This window comes from Idiotropiscis lumnitzeri, chromosome 20 (assembly GCF_059441095.1).
Source record: "Idiotropiscis lumnitzeri isolate Australia: NSW breed Sydney's pygmy pipehorse chromosome 20, RoL_Ilum_1.0, whole genome shotgun sequence".
NCBI lineage: Eukaryota > Metazoa > Chordata > Actinopteri > Syngnathiformes > Syngnathidae > Idiotropiscis > Idiotropiscis lumnitzeri.
The window spans coordinates 5,850,758-5,872,320 of NC_142410.1; the positions used below are offsets into that span (position 1 = coordinate 5,850,758).

Sequence of the window (21,563 nt, forward strand, 5' to 3'; positions counted from 1 at the left end):
AAAATCCACAAGTGGAATTCTCCTCCATGGCTTGGGCGAATGGAAGGTAGACGCGTTTGTTGTGATGTCTGATGGAGTTTGCTTGTCAGTAATGTGGGCCTCGTTAAAATGTGTAGGTGAAGAATATTTTTTTCATATTTAACTGACCTCAGTTGAACCCCAGTCTAATCTCTGTACAACACATCTCTGCTGAGTCAACAACCACAAAAGCGCACCATTTTATGTACAATATGTACAACATTTATTATAATTAATATATAAAATAGATGATGTACTTCAATTTTCACAATAGAAAAAGTACAATAAATACAAAGACCATTTTTGTTTTGCAAGTATCACAAAACGTCCAGCACAATTTGACAAGAGGTGAGACACTGGAAATAATAGATAATAAATGCTTTTTTTTAATAACCACACATATTCATATAGCTAAATATAAGCTTTGTGTATTTGAATTATTTTTCAACACAAGTCGGATTGTGTCATGACGTCTGCTCCTAAAATTGTAATTACTCATCTTTTTTCAGGTTTTTCAAGTGAATCCGCCTCACACCTTCGTTTCCCCGTCTTTTCATGACCACTTTCTTTTTTCCATCATTCGTCCATCTCCCGACATCTCACTTCCTCATTTCTCTTCCTCTCTCTCTTTCAGCTCAGCCTTTCGCATTTTTTCCACATTAACATAAAAGAAATCATAAAAAAATAATATCCCTCCAAGAATCCACTATGGCAAGGCAGTACAACATGGCAAGAAACACACGTGCACGAATCATCACACAGCAATATGGCCGTCGGCTTTGAGCGTATTTCTACATAGCTAATAATTAAACATTTCGTGAAGTAGGAATCGTTGTCACACAATACAATTACACATGAAAATACCCCTCCCCTCCCCGACTATGGAAGTACTGAAAACATACATAACATCACAGCACTCAGTTAGCTTGTCCTGTCAAAATATCTACTTTTAAATACAAATAAAATATAGAATATATCTCTGATAAATGTCACTCAACATTTGCGTCTTGACGGCACGTACAAACATTACAAATAAGAACACGTAAAAGAGGAATGTGTGCGGAGTGAGTCGCCGCGTTTTGAGCTCAACGATGACCGACGTGCGTTGGGGAGTCGCGAGGGTCGTCGTCGTGACGAGACGCGCTGCGAACGTGGAGCAGAATCGTTACTGCACGGTAGGAACTGTAGGACGAGTGAGTTGTGCGCAAAAAGAAAGAAAAAGTGATGGACGGTCAGCAGGTTTTGGGTTGATACCTCCCACACGCACTGAAGGCACTGTGTTGGTGTACAAACCCTGAACATCAGTCATCCTCGAGCAGGAGATCCCCAAAAAAAAAAAATTAAAAAATATCACCCCGTAGCAATTCTTCAAATAGATATTACGGGATATATACGTAAGCCTCCCACGACCCTGTTGTGCCACTGAGGGTAACAAAAACCGGTAACAAAACAACCTGGAATGCAGAAGTTTGTAGAACTGCAAAGTTTTGGTGTTTTTTTTTTTTCGTTTTTGGTCGCGTTCCTAAAAAGCAGAAGCGGAGGAAGCGTCGCCCTTTCGGTTGCATGAAACCCAACCGGTGACGGTCGGACTTGTGTTGGAGCTGGCGATAGTAAGCGAGGCTTTGCTTCGGTTGGTTTGAGCGCATCCCGTATGGCGGATGGATCACGCGTGTACAGTACTGTGGAAAAGTCTCGTTTCAACAATGTCGTGAAGACCACGTTTGAATTTTCAAAGTTGGCGATATTGACCTGAGCAAAGCTCGAATTTACAGAGCATTTGAATATAGTTGGGTATTTCATATTTTAGCATTGTCAGGACTTCATTTCCTTTTTCTTTGTGTCACACGCCAAAATCTGAGATAAGAGTAAACTTAAAATAAACAGCTAATCAAGCGAAGGGAAAAAAAGGAGCAATTAATGTCATGTAATATGCTCACACGTGCACAAGATGTTTCTATTTCGCGCAGATGTCGACATTGAATTGGAATCGCGTGACTATAAATTATAGTGCACCATGTGCAACTTATTTCCTTTACTTAATAAAAATATCAAGATTATACTTCTAACGAGAATTTACGAGTAAAATCAATTACTTTGTTTCATCAATTGCATTTTGATTTAGCTGTTGATTGGCTCTGAGACATGGTTTGGAGACTTCCATCTTAGAATTTACAGTAGTAGAACAGCGAACATCGGGAGGTTAATCGACACGACCTGCAATTAGGCTTTAACTGTACTGTAATTGCCTCACGGTAACAGCAAAGGACTACTTTTGTCTAAATGAAGCTCCTCAACTCACTTCAGCACCAAAATGCCACCAAAGCAGCTTTGGCCTAAGCACAAAGTCAGCAAATAGGTGAATTTTTAAGCCCCCCCCCTCCCCTCCACAAAAGCAAAATGCAGATAGGCAACCTTTTACTGCTTTCCTTTGTAAAATTTTACAGTGTCAAAAAGAGTGCAAGGCAAGCTCACCAGTGATGGGAAATAGTGATTTTCTAGGAATGTTATAGAAGTGATTGAAAACGTAAACACCGGCAGAGATTTGTAGAAATAGCGTTTCACATTGACGTTTTTTTTTAACGTGAACATGACCAATGTCTTAATGTGAATTAATTTTTAATAGTTTATAAAAGTGTTATTATTAAAGGTAACACATATTAATTATTTATTTTGCGCTTATTCCGAATCTGCTGTTTTTTTTTCTCAAGCACATCAGGTTTTTATATTACTACTACTAATAATAATAATAATAATAATAGTAATAACAATGATATGACTAGTGTATAATAAACATTTTGAAATATTTATGAATTTAGGGTTAAGTTCATCAAATAGGTGGAATTCTGAAACGTTGTCAATTTGGTCCCGGTAAACAATAAAATTTGAGAGCCAAAATATTCAGCGTAAAATTCTCAGGTCATTTTTTGACTGGGACCACCAAGTATAGTCTTTTTAGAGTAAAATGTACTGTACGAAATTCACTGTGTATAAATTACTACATGTCAAACTTACTGGTAAATACAAAATTTAATTGATGTGCCAGAAAAAAAGTAAAGCCATTTTTTAAACTGGGGTCAAAAAAGCCATCTCTGATTAACATTTGCAATTAATCCCTGTAATCTGAGCCTATTTATTTCAGAAGTGCGTATCAAACTGGTAGCCCTTCGCGATTATCAGTACCCGAAGATGTAGTGCTGAGTTTCCAGAAAGTCTGTGGGAATGTGTCATTTTCAGACTGGTGGTGGTCTAAACAGACTTTTGCACAGTACTGTACGCTGTAACCGCGTGCAAAAAAAGTGAACGTTCGCCATTATTGAGTTGCAATCGCTTTTACCGAGAACAAGCCTGGCTGGTCCTTGGTGATGTCGCGCATGAATGACTTTTCCAAGTGGGCATATCACTGATGTTTAGTATTATCCTACCAATATTGTTCTTGTGTTCCATTCTGTGTGTGTACGTATCTGTGTGTGTGTGTGTGTGTCCCACACCCCCTCAGTCAGTTTACAGAGCCTAGGAAGACTCGTGGTCCCTCTGCGGCGGAGGTTGCGCTGGACTCTTGACGATGGTGATGACAGAGGCAGTGTTAAGGCGCGGCGCGGTGGCCAGCAGGTTGCCCCCTCCGGCCTCCAGGCCCCTGGCGAACCTCTGCAGCGCGGCCAGGCGGGCGCCCAGGCCCTCCAGCTCTTTCCTCATGCCGGCGTTCTCGGCCCCGAGCCGGTCCACCTCCCTCTGGAGCTCCATCTTCTGCTGCTCCAGGGCTTCGCGCTGGGACACCCGCTTGACCCGACAGCTGGCGGCGTAGCCCCGGTTCTTCAAAGTGCGCCGGCGCTGCTTCAGCTTCTGGATCTCCTCGCGGGACATGCCGCGCAGGTGCAGGTTGAGCTCGCGCACCGACAGTGACATGAGCTCGCTGTCGGACAGGAAGGGCACGTTCTCGCCGCATTCCTGCTTCACCTGAATGGAAGATGATGACAGAACAAATGAGTGAGTGGGGGGGGGGGGGGGGGGGTGACACTTGCAGCTTATTTTCTAAAAAAAAAAAAATTTAAAAAATAGCCGAGGATTTTGAGTTGTTTCTTCTTTTTCCTTTGAAAATGTTTGTGATATCATTTTTATTATTCTTAACCAAAGCTATACTTATAACCTGAAAAGCCATTTTTTGGCAGCATTAACTCATGAGGATGGGTAGTTTTTCCCACAACGCTTAAATAGTTTTTATCATTTATCCAATCTTATTTTTCCGACTGATTTATTTTAGTTTTAGGTTTTTTTTTTTTTTTTTTGGGAGCTTCCGTAGTGTAAACAATTTTGTGTACTTGGCAAAATAGAATGTACTCCCACCGCACCGTTTCTTGCTTGTGCGTGTTACCTTCAGGGCTTTGCTGTTTCTCTCTGTCGTCATGATCCCACTCTCCTCGGGTTTCCCCCCGCCCCCAAGAACCAGTCAGCACAGATTCGGGCACTCTGCAAAGAGACAAATAATTGTTATTTATTTATTTTTATTTATTTATTTTTAAAGGTAAGTCGTCACATGAGAGTCAGGACGTCACGCCGTTTTGGCTCATATCTAGACTGACATTTACGTCCGCTCACAAGATCGCCGGTCATGCAAGGCAGAGAAAAGGGGAAGCCGCACAGCTCTCATTCCTCTCTACACACGCGCTCTCGTCTAATTCCGTGGTTTGATATCAGAGGAAGTTTTTGTGTGTGTGTGTGTGAGAAAGTGACAGGCCCCTTTGTTTGTTGGCTGGCGCGGTAAGGGGGAAGTTATTGAGGCTTTGGGCCTTGTGCTTGCTCAAAGCAGGTGTCCTAAGCAACACTTCCTCCTGTCAACAAACTGCCAACCGTCCAAAACTGCACAAGATGGCAATTTTACTGTAGAACATTTCAACTAAAAAATCTGCAGAAAATGTTATTTTTTTACACTTACCACCACAAATACGTTCGCAGTACAGATGACATTTTTACTACACAAAAAACATGTAACAGCAAATAACTGTGCTGACAGAAAGAAAAAAACATTTTAACGTGGGCAGATTGCTAATCGTGGACGGAAAACCGTATTTAACTGAACCGGGTAACTCACACACATCTGCCAGAATATTGCTAACGCACAACGCAAAACACCATAGACGGGCTAACGAAACTCACATCAATTTTGTGATATTATAATGCTTTAGGCATTGGATATTTGAACACTAGTGGTGCAGCAATACATGTTGATAGTCAATCTAACAATACTCCCAGGCATATATTCTTTATCCTCTGTGAAAGAAACATAATGCAGCTCTGTCAAGTAGGTGTGAAACTCTTCTTAATAAATTGTGCATGATGCAGTAAGTGTTTATTGTATGTTTTTATAAAGTACAATATTGTGGTGGGTTTTTTTTAAATGTCATATCGCTAAGTAGTTACTTAGTTACAACCATAAACTGAAAGACTTAAAAAAAAAAAAACAACTGAAAACTAGTACGACACGTTAACAAAGTCGTCTAATTCCCAAATTTCACACCACAGATATTTCCTAATCATCAAGGTACAAATACTACACTTTGTTGCTTTGACAAAACCAAACTCACACTAAGTATGAGAATATGTGTAACATGAAACTCATGCTTACATTAGCAGAAGTGTTTGTTTAACCGCGCGGCGTCTTTGAGCGGCTCTATTTAGAAACGTTATCGTCATATCTAACATTAAGTCCACACAGGCGGTGTGTGTGACTTCCTACATTCCTCTTAAGGTCAGTTGTTTGGGTGGGGGGTGGGGGTGGGCCTGCAGTCTATGTCAGGTCACTGTCACGATGACTTTAACGAGAGGTTTTATGCTCGGCTAGAAAAAGCCCACAGGCTCATAGTGGCGACAGTGTCAGCTGCATGCCGACAATACTTTCTTTCATTGTGTGAACCGGTTGAATTATTTTTTTTTTAATATACTCTCATGTTAGACTGAGAAGGAAGTATGTTGCGTGTGAAAGAATTGTCATTTCCTGCTTGGTGTTGACCTTCCGTTATTCAGAGTAAGAAAGCACTTCGATCCTTTGTTGGTGCTCAGTCAGGGTTTGGATCAGAACAAAGCTGAATGTTTCGAGTTGTTGTATGGTAAAAGTAAAGGAGACGCTCTCTCCGAATGTAGCAGAAAATTCCATAAGAGTGTCTTCAAAGTGTCTTTATAATTAAAAAAGATCTCAATCAGACTTGTTGGTTAGGTGTGTCAGAATCAAAATGCCCTGAGCATCTGACGGTTCCTGACCGAGACCATCACTGTGCTGCAGTAAGCGACCATATTACGTGTGTGTTCCTATTAATGCCATAGATTCTGATAAAAGTCTACAAACAAACGCTTCCAGTCAAGAAAAGGCCAACAAAATCTAATTTGATACCTTGTTGACTCAGCAAAACCACAGCATCACAATTCGTGCATGGCACAATAAATTTATGGAGACATGGGCAGTGTTGATGTTGGTGTATTCTACACCTTCACATTTTTCACTCTGTACTTTCTTCAGCAAGTATGATAATGTTCCCTTTTATTCAAGCTAATTACACTTTCTTGCATTGTTTTTTTTATATATAAAAATAGCTCTCAGCTCATTTGGTGTTAAACTAGGAAACCCGTTGATGATGAACCACATTCCACGAAGCGAAATCTAATTGGAGGCAGAAAAGAATGTGTCCATTCAGTCCATTTTCAACGGTGAACGAGCTCGAAGCACGTGCTGCGTTACAACGCGAGGCTCGACTACTGTTTATAAATATGAAAACTACAACGCTCTGCATTTTTTTTTTTTTTTGCATACTGTTACTGGAATTTCCCGAAAAGCGTGGGGCGTGAAGTGGCCGCAACCGCACTGGCGTCCCAACAGCCGGTGAGACTGTAAACTGTCGTTTCGTAAAGTCATGGTGATTCAGCAATACGCCGATCGCCCGGCTAAAAAAAAAAAAAAAAAAACTAAACTAAACCGGCTACGACCAGTGAACAAAAATCCAAGCAAAACTCGTCCGTGATCCGTTTGCTATATTTGTCGCAAGACAGCAGGATATCCGCGTATATGCTCGGCTAAAAATACCACCTAAGAAGGTCTGCTGGCTTTTTGCGTGTAAGCTCACCGAAGCCGAGAGCAACAAGTGAACAACGTCGCCACGCAACAGCGACAATATTTTAAAACTCCATGAATGCCTGTGATGTAAACAACTCACTAATAGATCGTATTTTATTGACACTGGATATATATGGCAGTTTAGTAAACCGCTAATAGTAAACAGCCATAGCGGCTGCATTCGACATCCATTTTAGCATGACTGTAAAAATGTGCTGCTATTACACATTAGTTACAACCAATACGAAAATCCAATTTGTTAAGCAAATACTGCGATGTAATAACAATAATAACAACATTATTAACAGATTATACACATCATCCACGCCGTTTAGAACATGCTAGTAATTCGAGCAGTTAGCATCTTTAGCATCAGCGGTGTCGCTACGAGAGATTAAAGTAAACAGCTGCCCACTCACTTGTCCTTGGGTTATTTGGTGAATTCCCGATGGTTACTGTGTCCGCGGTGTTACGTTCTTGTTGCGATCGAGTCGCAAACACCTCTTCGGTAGCTGCGTAGTTCCGAAATGTGACAATTTCACCGCTGGCTCGAAGCGACAAAATGTCAGTCCGCCTTTTCCCGGAATGACTTCGCTGCTCTCTGAGGTGGGATTCTTTCATTCATAAAAAAAAAAAAAAACAAGCGACAATGACGTCAGGGTCAAAGAATGAGGGCGGAGTTACGCCCGCCTCCGCCGCGTACTCCGGGAGGATGTAAACAAGGAATCCCTGCGCTTCCCTCATAAACAGGAATAAAAACACTGGCTATTTACGAAAACGTAAAAAAAAGTCAAACATGCTTTCCACATCAGAAAAATGTGAGAGTTTAAGTAAATGTTGCGTAAGATTGTAAAGTTAATATATTACAGCTTGTTATCGTTTTGGTCAAGTCACGTGTCGTGCTGGGGCGTGCAAACGTTTGTGATTTTTTTTCAAACGGACAAATAGCTAGACCATGTCATTCGTAGGTGCGGTTAAAAAATAGAAGTTAAAATGTGAATTTCAAATTCTTTATTTTTAAAATCAAACAAAACATTCTCATATGTGTAATTTACGGTCCCACGTGCCACACACGGCCCACTCCGAGGAGTGACATCAGTATTAAGAGTCTTGCAATATTTGTTACATTAATTTTACAGTTTTTTAACCTCTAGTTCAGTGTGTACCCCGCCTACTGCCCGATGACGGCTGGGATAAGCTCAGCCCGCCCGGTGACAATAGTGAGAAGAAGCGGTTCAGATAATGGATGGATGGACAAAGATAAACTTAAAAACACAGTCATGGTAGAATGATAAAACCCATTTACATGTTGTGTATTTTACCAACATGTTTTAAATAACAGGATGTTGGTAAAATAAACATTTTTTATTTGACCAATTTGATTGAAGATTATGTAAAATGTGTGTAAACAAAATAATAAATACATTGGAATCAAACATTTTAGGGGAAATGACAAAGTTAAACTAACTTCAGTGGTAAGAATGTTGTGTTTAAATCCTTCCCATCCAAGATTGACATAGCTGCATTGGGTCTACGCCTCTTAATATACAAAAAGTGTGTACTACAAATCAGTTACTATTCAGCAGAGTAATGTACAATGGTCAGTCTGGCATATTCATATCGTATACCTTGATCAGAGTATTGTTTCCACTCACGTACTGGTAAATGTCGGACAAATTAGAATTTTTCACGTGTTTTGGAAACATTGTCAGCGGATGTCCCTAAAGGGAACCTGTCTTAGCGAAAACAAGTTATTTTTGGTCAGTTCAAAACAACGTCAGTGGTTGCATTAAAACCCCCAAACGCAAGAGGGCGCAACTCAATTTAGGCGACGTACTAAATGACCCTTGTAGTCTGACGTCACCATCCACTGACGTGCCCATGCGCATGCGTTCCGCCGGTGACCTCGGATACGCGTAGATGCACGCTTGCTAGCATTAGTTGTAGCATTACTTGTTTAAAATACTGTCATTTAGCAATCGACATTGTTGTATCGTCTGTGGAGCTTAGTTGTCTTGCGCCCTGCTTGACTCACGAGACATTCTTGCAGCAGGACATAAGAGAAGACATGGCCGGAATCGAGGAGCTTTCCCCGGCTGCGGGCCCGGTGGCTACTCGGCCCCCTGAGGACGAAATTGACGACGACGACGATGATGACGATGTAAGTTCCCAATCAGTCTTTGCTATATATTTAACATATCTATCGAACATAAAGTTGTATTTATTTGTTTATTTTTTCTAGTTAAAACAGCAGCAATCCTGCAGTAACGCTAAATAGCTAACTCGTTGCTTGAGGAGAATCAGTGTACTGTATATAAATCAGCGTTACCAAACAAAAATAAATTATAAAAAAATAATTAAATAAGATCACGTCACACCACCGAACACAAATGTCACAGAAAGTGTATACAGACGTTAATTACCATCTAAAAAACCGTTGTCTGTCATTAAACGTCAGTGCAATAGTCAGATGAATAAAGAATTCGAAAACAATAATCTTGGCCAATTCGTTTGAAATTGTGCTATTTCATGAAGCATATCTGATTTTTTTAATGGCACATTTGTGGTTGCCAGTCGCGGAGGTAGTAAAAGTTTTATTACACATCAAGTAAACGGTGAATAATAAAAAAAAATGTGTATTTTTCTTTTAGTTTGATGAGACTCTGGTGGAGAGGTTGTGGGGCCTGACAGAGATGTTTCCTGACACAGTTCGCACAGCCGCTGAGTTCTCAGCGCAGTGTTCAGTCTCACTGGCCAAGAAGTTTTACAGGTACATACAAGCCTAGCAACAGACAGCTGGCCCATCTCTGCATCGTCATTACATTTCCACATTAAAATAGAAATTGTGCTGACGCCTTTCGTCTTGTCTTCAAGTTTTTCTCGTTCGGCCCTCTGGGTGGGAACAACTTCCTTCATGATCCTAGTGTTGCCTGTGGTGTTTGAGACGGAAAGGCTACAGCTGGAGCAGCAGCAGTTACAGCAGCAGAGACAGGTGATTTGCATATTGTAACGACAACCATGACCGTTTCAGCAGGACAACATATGCGATTATTTTAACATAAAAAAGCCACTTTCTTAGTGTCCGCGGCTGCATTTGTAGCAGGCAAAACCCCACTCCGAAAACAGTGTGATTTGTTCCATAGTGTGACAAGTAGATATTAAATTGGGCAATAGTACTTAAATCTAAAATGCATATTGGTGAGAAAAATAACACCATCTAGTGGTAGTAATCAAGTATTGATACCTAACTGTGTGCAACATCATTTTTTCGATATTTTTTGTACTTTTATTATTATTTTAATCTGAAGCCTACCTGATCCAGAAAAGGTGTCACACACCATATATGAAGCAAGATAATGCAGACAGATAGGCAGAAACTTAGGCAAGAATTTGAGCCGTAAACTGATTGGGTCACAATCGTTGCTTACTAAGATATTGATTATCACCATTTGTATTTTACTGTCTAGCAAAAATTGACAGTAAATGATTAAAATATCAATTTTTTTCTCCTCAGATCCTGTTGGGGCCCAACACCGGAATATCTGGTGGGATGCCAGGCATGATGCCGTCAGCCCCGGGGAAGATCTGAGGAACATGCGGCGCCCACGTCAAGCCTGTTGCCACGATAATGCTGGGCTGGTGGCCGCAAGGGGAGATTGAGAGAATACAAAGAACTGCTGTAACAACAAACAAAAAGTGGCCCCGGCTTCACACCAGCCCTGCAACCTTTAGGGCACTCCATCACTCTTGGCTGGTCCGATCTAATGCTTAGACGACTTGTCTGTTTCATTCTCTCTCCTTACTCCAACATCACACAGAGACTGATTTTCAGGAGCACTGCTTCCATCATTTTTTAAATATATGTATAAATGAGTATATCATCCTGACTTGAATATTGTAAGGGAAAGCAGGAAAAAGAGGCGATATTGAATGGGGGAAAAATACAGTTAAAGGTTACAGATTGTGAGTCAGCTTTTTGTGTTTTGAAATGGCTAACATTTTCTGAATCATTCCTCCACTTAGTGCAGGATCTGTTTAAGTTCAGACACTGGCCTGAGTCATGTGATAATTGACATTATTACATTCAATATTTGTTTATAGGAAATAAACATGTCTCTGAAGCTTCCAAAAGCTTAATGAGGCTCTGCTGTGTGTTGCTTTGTGTCCCGGTTCAACATTGTACTGTGTTCTGAATGTGATTAAATGATCATTATATAGGAATAGAACAATGTTTAGTCGTTTTAAACAAACGTGTTGCTCTTTGGTTACAGGCAAGTTAATGACATTTAAACGAAACTAATAAGAAATGATCTTTATAAAAAAGCTAAATGATTGGTAGCTGAGATTTACAGCGCATCACTTGGCGACCCCAAGTGCCATTTACGTCTTTTTTTGCGTAATTAAAGGACAATAAAATGATTATAATCCAAAGTAGTGCACCATTGCTGCCCAAAATAATACACAGTAGTGTATTCCACCCTTTGGGATTTTTTTTTTACAGAAACTCCAAATCAGCTGCTACAACTGAATTCACCATTTGTGTTTGGTGGTTAAATTAGTTACGAAGATTGCGAAAATCCCATTTCACGTGAATCTATCTTCTCTAAGACTCTTGATCGACACGAAGCTTCACCAGGTGTGCTGTTGGTTCAAACATAATACATTAATTCTGAGCTGCTAATAAAGGCGACATATATTGTTTACATTACTAACATCCGTTTACGCTACTTACTTGAAAGACCTCGTTCGTTGTTAGACTTTTAAATAATGTACTAACAGTATTTAGTTAATTTCGGAAGATTAGCTTACCTCGGCTAAAGCTAATCGCGCTAGTGGCTAAAGCGAAATTGCTGAAAATTCCCTGTTTTGTGCCCACACAGAATTCACAATGAAAGTGTCAGAGGATCAAGTTGTTCAAGACGATGCTTCATTTCAGGATGATGAAGTAAACAGAATTTCACTTCAAATCAGCACTACATGAGCTAATATATAAAGAAGTCATTCATTTCCTAACAATGAACATTCTGATAAATGAAAATCAACAATCACTTCAATATAGTCCAACATTGACTTTGTTTTCCTACAAACAGGATTCCTTTTTCCAAGACATTGACCTTCTACAAAAACATGGGATAGTAAGTGACTACAATTAATTCCAGGTGTGACACCATTCCATCTCACCCCCCCATCTTCCCATTTGTCACCACAGAATATGGCTGACATCAAAAAGCTGAAGACAGTGGGCATCTGCACTGTGAAGGGAATCCAAATGACGACCCGCAAGGCTTTGTGCAACATTAAGGGCTTGTCGGAAGCAAAAGTGGAAAAAATCAAGGAGGCTGCTGGGAAAATGCTGGTAAAAATCACAGTTTCTTCACTGACTTTTGGTGTGATTTAGATTGAGAAGTGACAACTTTTTAGATCAATCTTGTCCTCATAGACTGTTGGTTTCCAGACTGCCTTTGAGTACAGTGCCAAGAGGAAGCACGTTTTCCACATCACAACCGGGAGTCAGGAGTTTGAGTTAAGACGTGACTTAACTACTGCGTTACTGAGTTGTAATTTTATAAAGCAAATATGTTTGGCTTGTGAAAAATGCCAATTGGGTCGCACATTTGCTACTTCACCGTGGTTTTGTCTATGCAGTAAACTTTTGGGCGGAGGAATGGAGAGTATGGCTATCACAGAAGCCTTTGGAGGTGAGATATTGTCCTTTATTTTTTTTAGGCTTCTGTTTATCAATTTGTTACTTTTAAAAAACAAATTTAATATTCACTGTATCTCTTGTTTAAAATGTAATGTCATCATAGAGTTCCGTACAGGAAAAACACAGCTCTCCCACACACTTTGCGGTGCGTAATGCGTCACCCTTAAAAAAAACAAGAAAAAAACAAATAGTAAACTCAATTCTCCCTCTAATTGTTTTTGTGTCCAGTCACCGCTCAGCTGCCAGGAGAAGATGGCTACTCAGGCGGGAAGGTCATCTTTATTGACACAGAGAACACTTTGTATCCTGATGACAGCACGTTTACATGGCGCACAACTTTCTTCACAATATGTTTCTTTCAATTTCAATCGCCCTTAATGAATGCCCATTGCAGTCGACCAGATAGACTGCGAGACATCGCCGAGAGGTTTAACGTGGACCACGATGCCGTTCTTGACAATGTTCTATATGCTCGGGCCTATACGAGTAAGAATATGTCTCAAAATAGAAATGCTATACACGAGGGAAGAGGATTTTAAAGCAACAGTCATAACATAAAGTAGATGTATTTATGTAAATGTAAATTCTGGTGATTCCTTCAAACCACCAAGTTCTCAATTAAAAACGTCTTCCCTTTAGAAATGATGGTCCTTCCTGTTCTTCCTCCAGGTGAACATCAGATGGAGCTCTTGGACTTTGTGGCAGCCAAATTTCATGAGGAAGGAGGGGTCTTCAAGCTTCTGGGAAGGAATAAAACTTGTTTAACGAGCGATGGGCTTGACATTTTAATAACCTGATTAATAAAGTGGAGGTTTGTGATACGTGTGCTCTTCAGATTATCGACTCCATCATGGCCCTGTTCAGAGTTGACTTCTCAGGCCGGGGTGAGTTGGCAGAGAGGCAGCAGAAACTGGCCCAAATGCTCTCCAGGCTGCAGAAGATCTCTGAAGGTCTGAACCGGCACTGTTTTGTTTCCATCAACATGTGCGTGCTAACGTTGACGCTACGTTTGAGAATTTTGAGGAGTTTAAAAGAGAAGTTCAAAGATGTTAAAAATCGCTATGCATGTTCTGTACTCTGCTTATAATTCTACAAATTGGTGTATTCTCCACTTAAGGTATCAAAATTAGATTTTTTTTGTACTGATTAAAGTATATAAAATTGAGACTATTAGGTACTAATACTTTTTTTTTTTCTTAGAGTACAACGTTGCTGTGTTTGTGACCAACCAAATGACGGCTGATCCTGGAGCAGGGATGACGTAAGAGATCACACGTTCGCACGTTCTCATTTGGTGAAACATTGTTAGGGGCTTTGGCAAAGTACTTTTGGTCTTATTCGCTCCTATTTTAGATTCCAAGCTGATCCGAAGAAGCCAATCGGCGGGCACATCCTGGCCCACGCTTCCACTACAAGGTTGAGTTTGAGGAAGGGACGCGCTGAGATGAGAATTGCCAAAATATTTGACAGGTATGCAATGTATCACTATTATAAAAAAAAAAAATCACAGATTGGAGAACTCTGTAATTATTCGGCAACATATGAATCATATTCACTTTTCTTGCTTTGTTTTTGCAGCCCAGATATGCCTGAGAATGAGGCCACTTTTGCCATCACAGCTGGAGGAATCGCTGATGCTAAAGAGTAAAAGATCAGCAGCACAGTTAGCTGTTCACTTTTAGTCACGTTAATGTTATTACAATGCTATTAATTCAGTTTTCATGAATTCCACGGTGTTCCATATTTTGGTCTTGTATATTAATATATATAAGCACAATTAGATGTTCCCATCTATTAATTTAAAATATATTTTTAGGATAATTTAAAAATTCTGTTCAAATATATTTATTCCATTTCTATTGTTAGTAATATGTCACCTTGTGAATGATTCGACACAATAAAATAAAAATCGTGTTTGATGTGATGCAACATGACTCGACCTACGTACAAATTCGGGTTACTTGACCGCCTTGGGGCTGAGCCGTGCCCCGTCGTAAACCGAGGATCAGACCCAGCAGGCGACCACCGGCGCCCTCTGGTGGTGGCCACCGGACTTACATCGACTAAGCGCTTCTCCTCGTCAGCTGCGCGCTCCATATGCTTGTCAAAGCAGCATAGCAATGGGAAGTGCACAAACAGCGCTGTCAAGTGTTTAAACCTACTCGTAACTAACCGCCTTTTTAACACCACCACAAACATCTAGCAGCTCCACCGCCACAGGTTAGCTTCTCAACTCTGGTAAAAGCAGCGATGGACCCGAGAGACACGGCTCCGGATTCGTGGGAGCTGGAAGAGGACGCCGAGGCCCCGGCCACCTCGGCGGCTCTGCCATGCGCCTTCGCCGCACTCAACGTGAACGCCAAGCCGTTTGTCCCCAACCTCAACGCCCCGGAGTTCGTGCCGACCTTCCCTCAAAGCAGCGCCGCGGGAATACCTCCCTCCGACGGTAAGGTCACACGAAAGCTAGAAAACACTTTGGAACTTAGCCTAACTTGCTAACTATCTTGCTAACGCAGCTAAAGTTAGCCTGTTTCTCGCCGCTCACTTGCAACACGTCGACTCCGTGTCGTCACCAGTTCCAGCTCATTCATGACGAACTTACTCCTCCACTTCGTCAAAACGTGGCCGACATTGTGCGATGAATACAAGGGATCGTTCAAAATGTTATGTTTCTCCCCTTTAAGGTACCCCTGATCGGGTTGGCAGAGGCATGGAGGTGGCACAGACAGTCGGTATGCAGCCACAATGAATGAACTGTGAACATTGAGTGTGATTGTAGTCGCGTTACAAAAAAAAAAAAGCGCATGTTGTGAACACCGGAGGTGTGTGGTCAAATAGTAGGGTGTGTCGCTTTCTCGCAGCTTTGAAACGTCAAACTAATCAGGAATGTCAAGGGGGCTCTGTTCAAGTTTCACATAGTGAGCCTGATTTGAATTGCTGGCATTGGGCAACCACAAGCACTGCCTTGTGTGATGCAACCTCACTGTTCCACGTCTGAAATAGACTTCCCGTTGGACCATGATGCACGCCCAAGGCTGGAGCTTTGGATTTTGACTAATAGTGTGTGTTTGTGCTCAGCTGATTTGGCATTGGTTATGCCATGGGTGGGCAAACTATGGCTCCATTATCCTGCCCAAGGATTTACATTATTTATCCTAGCCTTTATTGAACCACGGCACATATTATACATAAAATGTGTGTCCAAAGAGTTCTATTTCAAACCAAAACTACAAACATAAGTGTTCAGAAACAATGCTTCCATGGTCAGTCAGTGACTGTTTGTTCACAGCTCCATTGGAGAACGGCGACTCGGAGGCAGACATGGCCGCCGACGTAGAGACGTGGGAGCAGAACGATGAGCCCGGCGGAGGCGGGGGAGGAGGCGGACAGGAGGACCCGGCGGCCACGGGGGACTGTAAACCCTCCGCTGACAGCCAGGAGGATGAGGAGATGACCATGGAAGAGGAAGAGGAGGAGCTGCCCATGCCTAAGGTGGCACCTTCAACGCCAGACGCCCCTAAGAAAGAACATGTCAATGTTGTCTTCATCGGTCATGTGGGTGCGTAATCTTAAACTGCATCATCACTGGTGTGATATGACGTCAAAATGAGAGTTTATTATTATAACCATTATTTTCTGACTGTTAGATGCTGGAAAATCAACTATTGGTGGACAAATCATGTGAGTAAACATTGTGAATTTGCGTTCCACATTTGACGTCTGTGTAGAAAAACCAAACCCCAATTATCAGTTGGCTGGATTCCAGCATAAAGCTTTAAAATGTATTTCTTTCCGTGGGTACCTATTGTCAGTACTTGCCTACACAATTTTTTATCCGCAGTCCTTTACAGTTAATATTTTTGTGTGTCTGTGTTTCTCGCAGGTATTTAACAGGAATGGTGGAAAAACGAACATTGGAAAAATATGAAAGGGAAGCAAAAGAAAAAAACAGAGAGACATGGTGAGCACGGCTCGGGTTCTGTTTTATTTTATTTTTTGATGTGGCTGTTTGGCCGCATGTATGTGTATATTCATCACCAATTGGTGATGTCAGGCTCTATCTATCTATAAAATGATTACATTTAGTCTCATTCGGCCATCATGCTTAACTCATTCACTACCAACTGAGTAAAAAAAAAAAGACGTATTTAGCCGTCAATGGTATTGAATGAGTTAATGTGGGGCAGTTTTTATAGTTTTTGTTTTATTTTATTTTTTTAATTTATTTACACGCTTCTGCTTATCATCGTTACTGGGCGGAATGCTTAAATGTACCAAGAATGCAACTTCTCAGAAATTTCAAATTTACAAAGCAAGCCTGCGCAAATGTTTCTAACCTTACAATGATGCCACACGGCTTCCGCAGAACGAGATAATAGTTTTACACTTATACACTTTATTTGATCTCAGCCGCTTTTCTCAACCAACATTCACTTGACCCTATTTGAACATGAGGGATTTTAGCCACTCAGCGATGAAATGCACCTCCAGTGACTATTCTTGGTGGCTTCAGGTACCTGTCGTGGGCTCTGGACACAAACCAGGAGGAGCGAGACAAAGGGAAGACTGTAGAGGTGGGCAGGGCATATTTTGAGACGGAGAAAAAACACTTCACAATCCTGGATGCGCCTGGACACAAGAGCTTCGTCCCCAACATGATCGGAGGAGCGTCGCAAGCCGATCTGGCTGTTCTGGTGAGATGGACTTCAATTTGAATTAAGTAGTCCGAGTTTGATGTGCACATTTTCAAGCATTACGATGGGTCCTTGTCTCCTTGTGATCAATTCAAATTCACATTTTGTATTTGTTAAAGATGTGCTCTCAAAGGTGTTCTTACTTTGTCACGTATATGTTTATGATGAAATACTTTGTTACATGCATGCTTATGATGTAACGTTCCTTTTAATTCTTTGTCGCCTCATAATAAAGTCTTCACTTCTTCCACACTGTCAGACGAGACAGGTTGTGTGTAGTTAGTCCTCTGTCAATACAGAAATTCTGGTTTGCTGATCCTGAAAGTAGTTGGACGCGATACTACTGCTGCGTAGTACCACTCTGCCAACAGTATTCGAGTTTTGCCCCCCCACCCCCTCCCCCTCACGCAAACTCTCGACAAATTATCTTCCTGAATGGTGGTGGTGTCAATTATAAAATAAAACAGAACAGGGTGTCCTCGGTTTACACTGGAGCTGTGTCGCTATGGTGACATGTACTTCTTTGTAACAACCAATTTATTCCCGGTCTGCGTCAGGTGATCTCGGCGAGAAAGGGCGAGTTTGAGACGGGCTTCGAAAAAGGTGGACAGACTCGGGAACACGCCATGCTGGCTAAAACGGCGGGTGTCAAGCATCTCATTGTCCTGGTCAACAAGATGGACGACCCCACTGTCAACTGGAGCCTGATCAGGTGAACGATTGCCGTTGTTGGTACAAACTTGGACAGCCGTGGGCTAATTGTTGGCACGCCTGGCTTAACACTCCCTCCCCCGAAAACATCCGTATGAGGTTCATTGAAGTAAACCGTGGATGTTCTTACTACGGCAGCGTATTTTTAAATACCCGCAGGTATGAAGAGTGTAAGGACAAGCTGGTGCCATTTCTAAAGAAGGTTGGCTTCAACCCCAAAAAGGACATCTACTTCATGCCTTGCTCCGGACTCACAGGTGCCAACCTCAAGGAACCCGTCCCTGAATGTCCCTGGTACACGTAAGTGGGACTGTTACCGTGATGGCTGCACTTTATTTTTTTCCTCCCTAAATAAATAACAACTTTGATTTTTTTTTTTTCCCCCCCTCACCATCAGGGGTTTGCCATTTATTCCCCACTTGGATAGTTTGCCGAACTTCACCAGATCCTTCAACGGCCCAGTCAGACTACCCATTGTAGATAAGTACAAGGTGAGCAGGTGAACAAGCATGGCGCGCGTTAGGTTGATTCTGGTAAATGTGAGGCCAAAATGACAGAATTTCTTCCTGCAATAGAAAAAAAACATACACGCTGACAGTGTTGGAATCTGTGTGTGTGCCGCTGTTCCCGTTATGTAGATATTCCTCATTCCTGTGATTGCACAATAACTGTCTTGGTGATTTATAGTGCGACTCTGCTACAGATTTGAAACTGTGTCTTGCTATGCAGCCACTAAACAAGCCTCCCTGCCGGAATACTATTTGTAAAATCTTGATTTGCCAAACTCGCCGTTGTGATTCATAATTTTTTAAATTTGCAATTATTAAAATAATACTCTCCGGTTTGTATAGTGTTCCTGCTCCAATAAAGTAGCCCACACGTAATGATTCAATAAGCTTCGCATATTACATTTAAGAGAAAAAAAATATTTGTCAACACAAGTAGAATCAACACAAAATAACAGCAAAACAATAATAGTGATGGAGCCCCAAAAACCAAGTTCCAAAATTTGAGGCTTGTCAAGATGATTCAGCATTGTTCTGCTCACTGAATCCATTAAAGTCGCCGGCATCGCTGTACAAGTCGGTGAAGCGGCGCAGCAGACGATAGCCTCCGGTTTGAAGGTTACGTCATCTGAATCACGTTGTGTTTTGCGCTTAGAAGTGCCAACACATAACGGTGCTGGTAGAAAGATTCAGGATCAATCAAAAAAAAATTACGAGTTCAAGACAAAGCCGCAAACAAGACCCACATGTAAGAAGCAGAATTTAAACCTGGTTTAAAAAAAAATGCACTGTTTGTAGATCTAAATTTGCGATATTCGGTGACAAGAAAGTGACTAATCTAGCAATGTGTGTTTTAGGACATGGGCACAGTCATTCTCGGGAAGCTGGAGTCTGGAACCATCAGCAAAGCCCAGCAGTTGGTCATGATGCCAAACAGGGTGAGATGTGTTCGCGTTCTTGGAGCGTTCTCGGGCAAAATATGTCAAAAGGGATTTTTTTTATTTATTTATTTTTTATCAATGAAATTCAGTAGCAGTTGTGGAAAATTGAATTTTGGGTGTTCTGCATATAAATCAATTTATGGTTGCTAAAGATCCACCGTTGAGCCACTTCCCAAATAATGGTGATAGTGCAAGTAAAATAGGATTTAATAAATTAAAGCTGTCGTATCATTTGTGCGTTCACAAATGTATTTTCAGCATATAGTGGAAGTACTGAGCCTCCTCAGCGATGAGGTGGAGACTGATGACGCAGGTTCCGGGGAGAACCTGAAGATGAGGCTCAAGGGCATTGAGGAAGAAGAGATCCTGCCTGGTTTCATCTTGTGCAGCCCGGACAACCTTTGCCACACCGGCCGCACCTTTGACGCGCAGGTGAGCCATCGCTTGACGACAGTGCCGACATGCAACGCGTTAAAAGTTCCACCGTGATCATTTATGTTCCAAATGACTCGTCTTTTATTTTCAGATTGTCATCATCGAGCACAAATCCATCATTTGTCCTGGTTACAATGCAGTCCTTCACCTCCACACCTGCATTGAAGAAGTGCAAATCTCAGTAAGATCTGAAGCAATTGTTTTATATTCTTGTAATGTGCTGTCTTAGCCTAAAGGGGGCAGTAGTGTGACGGACAAAGTTGAGTCATTCTTTACACAGACTATATTCCTGTTAGTGTTCGATGACTAATCTATGCAACCCTTTCTTTCCGCTAGTGTCTAAATATGTTTGGATTGATTCCCGTCCTGATTGCAGGCCTTAATTTGTATGGTGGACAAGAAGACGGGAGAGAAAAGTAAAACACGGCCACGCTTTGTCAAGCAGGACCAGGTTTGTATCGCCAGGTTCCGGGCAGCGGGTGTCATCTGCATGGAGACTTTCAAGGACTTTCCTCAAATGGGCCGATTCACGCTACGTGATGAAGGTAAGGACACCCCTCTCAGTAACTTTTTCTTTGTGCCGTTTTATGAAATTATTATGTATTAGACATATTTTTCCACCAACCAGGAAAAACCATCGCCATTGGAAAAGTGCTGAAGCTGGTGCCGGAAAAGGACTAAATGCAACCGTGGCCCAAGTTGTGTAATTCTTGCTTGCCACCAGAGGAGGAATGCTGCTGAGGCCAACCGCAACAGCGACTCATCTCTTTCCACTAAATGCAAAAGAGAAGAACTTCCAACCAAGGAGCGAAGAGGGGAATTAATTGCGTCAAATGAAATTAACAAGACTGGATCAGTTTATACAATGAACAATCTGGAGTGAGAGAGTGTGAGTGTCCAGCGTTCTCATATTGAGAGCTCTGCTATACCACTAATGTAGCTACAATACATGGCTGAATACGCTGTCGGCTGGCCACACCAATTGTTTTTACTATGGAGATGGATGCAGTGTTACTTAGTCCGTAGAGAACAAAAATAAAAACTACAGAATGATTTTTCCCTACAAAAAAAACAACATGCAATTCTAATCTGATGAGCGCTTTTAGAATTTGAAAAATGAGATCAGTCCTTTTGGACTTTTTATTTGTTAGGTGTTGCCGTGCCATCAGTTTGTTTAGTCTCACTCGCACTACTCGATAAACTAAGGATGAACAAACTGTTGCATAACAAAGCCACATGAAAAAATAAATTAATCCTGACGCCTGAGTGGAAATGTGTTGTTGTTTTTTTTTTTAAAATCTTACTCAAGATATTTCATATTCTGAACTTTATCTTTCATCTTAGTTACCTTGTACCAATTTAAATGAAATGAAATTTATATATATATTTTTTATTAAATCGCTATTGGTAATAATTTACAACGCCTTATTTCTCCGCCGTGTTTAAATTTAG

The 21,563-nt window shown here is 41.4% G+C and overlaps 4 protein-coding genes across 6 annotated transcripts; 3 read left to right on the forward strand and 1 right to left on the reverse strand.

Annotated features, from left to right (window-relative positions):
* Nucleotides 1-212: 212 nt before the first annotated feature.
* On the reverse strand, nucleotides 213-7,749 carry maff (MAF bZIP transcription factor F). The gene is made up of 3 exons (XM_088284851.1): nucleotides 7,537-7,749; nucleotides 4,388-4,482; nucleotides 213-3,972 (listed from the first exon to the last, which is right to left on the reverse strand). The coding sequence occupies exons 2-3, from the start codon at nucleotides 4,418-4,420 to the stop codon at nucleotides 3,529-3,531; spliced, it is 477 nt and encodes a 158-aa protein (XP_088140977.1). The 5' UTR covers nucleotides 4,421-4,482; nucleotides 7,537-7,749; the 3' UTR covers nucleotides 213-3,528.
* A 1,221-nt stretch (nucleotides 7,750-8,970) lies between these two features.
* tomm22 (translocase of outer mitochondrial membrane 22 homolog (yeast)) lies at nucleotides 8,971-11,254 on the forward strand. The gene is made up of 4 exons (XM_088284580.1): nucleotides 8,971-9,278; nucleotides 9,769-9,887; nucleotides 9,992-10,109; nucleotides 10,632-11,254. The coding sequence occupies exons 1-4, from the start codon at nucleotides 9,186-9,188 to the stop codon at nucleotides 10,704-10,706; spliced, it is 405 nt and encodes a 134-aa protein (XP_088140706.1). The 5' UTR covers nucleotides 8,971-9,185; the 3' UTR covers nucleotides 10,707-11,254.
* A 470-nt stretch (nucleotides 11,255-11,724) lies between these two features.
* On the forward strand, nucleotides 11,725-14,576 carry dmc1 (DNA meiotic recombinase 1). 2 transcript variants are annotated; one of them, XM_088284302.1, is made up of 14 exons: nucleotides 11,725-11,753; nucleotides 11,998-12,062; nucleotides 12,208-12,252; nucleotides 12,327-12,473; nucleotides 12,558-12,640; nucleotides 12,764-12,816; nucleotides 12,928-12,969; nucleotides 13,053-13,125; nucleotides 13,219-13,310; nucleotides 13,494-13,566; nucleotides 13,659-13,774; nucleotides 14,025-14,085; nucleotides 14,178-14,294; nucleotides 14,403-14,576. In XM_088284302.1, the coding sequence occupies exons 2-14, from the start codon at nucleotides 12,006-12,008 to the stop codon at nucleotides 14,470-14,472; spliced, it is 1,029 nt and encodes a 342-aa protein (XP_088140428.1). In that variant the 5' UTR covers nucleotides 11,725-11,753; nucleotides 11,998-12,005; the 3' UTR covers nucleotides 14,473-14,576. The 2 variants fall into 2 exon arrangements, with proteins under 2 accessions (XP_088140428.1, XP_088140429.1); XM_088284303.1 differs by having other exon boundaries at nucleotides 12,573-12,640.
* A 267-nt stretch (nucleotides 14,577-14,843) lies between these two features.
* On the forward strand, nucleotides 14,844-21,377 carry gspt1 (G1 to S phase transition 1). 2 transcript variants are annotated; one of them, XM_088284492.1, is made up of 14 exons: nucleotides 14,844-15,270; nucleotides 15,509-15,556; nucleotides 16,114-16,383; nucleotides 16,472-16,505; nucleotides 16,708-16,785; nucleotides 17,338-17,518; nucleotides 18,076-18,230; nucleotides 18,389-18,529; nucleotides 18,627-18,720; nucleotides 19,593-19,673; nucleotides 19,935-20,108; nucleotides 20,203-20,292; nucleotides 20,488-20,656; nucleotides 20,740-21,377. In XM_088284492.1, the coding sequence occupies exons 1-14, from the start codon at nucleotides 15,075-15,077 to the stop codon at nucleotides 20,790-20,792; spliced, it is 1,764 nt and encodes a 587-aa protein (XP_088140618.1). In that variant the 5' UTR covers nucleotides 14,844-15,074; the 3' UTR covers nucleotides 20,793-21,377. The 2 variants fall into 2 exon arrangements, with proteins under 2 accessions (XP_088140618.1, XP_088140619.1); XM_088284493.1 differs by lacking the exon at nucleotides 15,509-15,556 and having other exon boundaries at nucleotides 14,845-15,270.
* The last annotated feature ends 186 nt before the right edge of the window (nucleotides 21,378-21,563 follow it).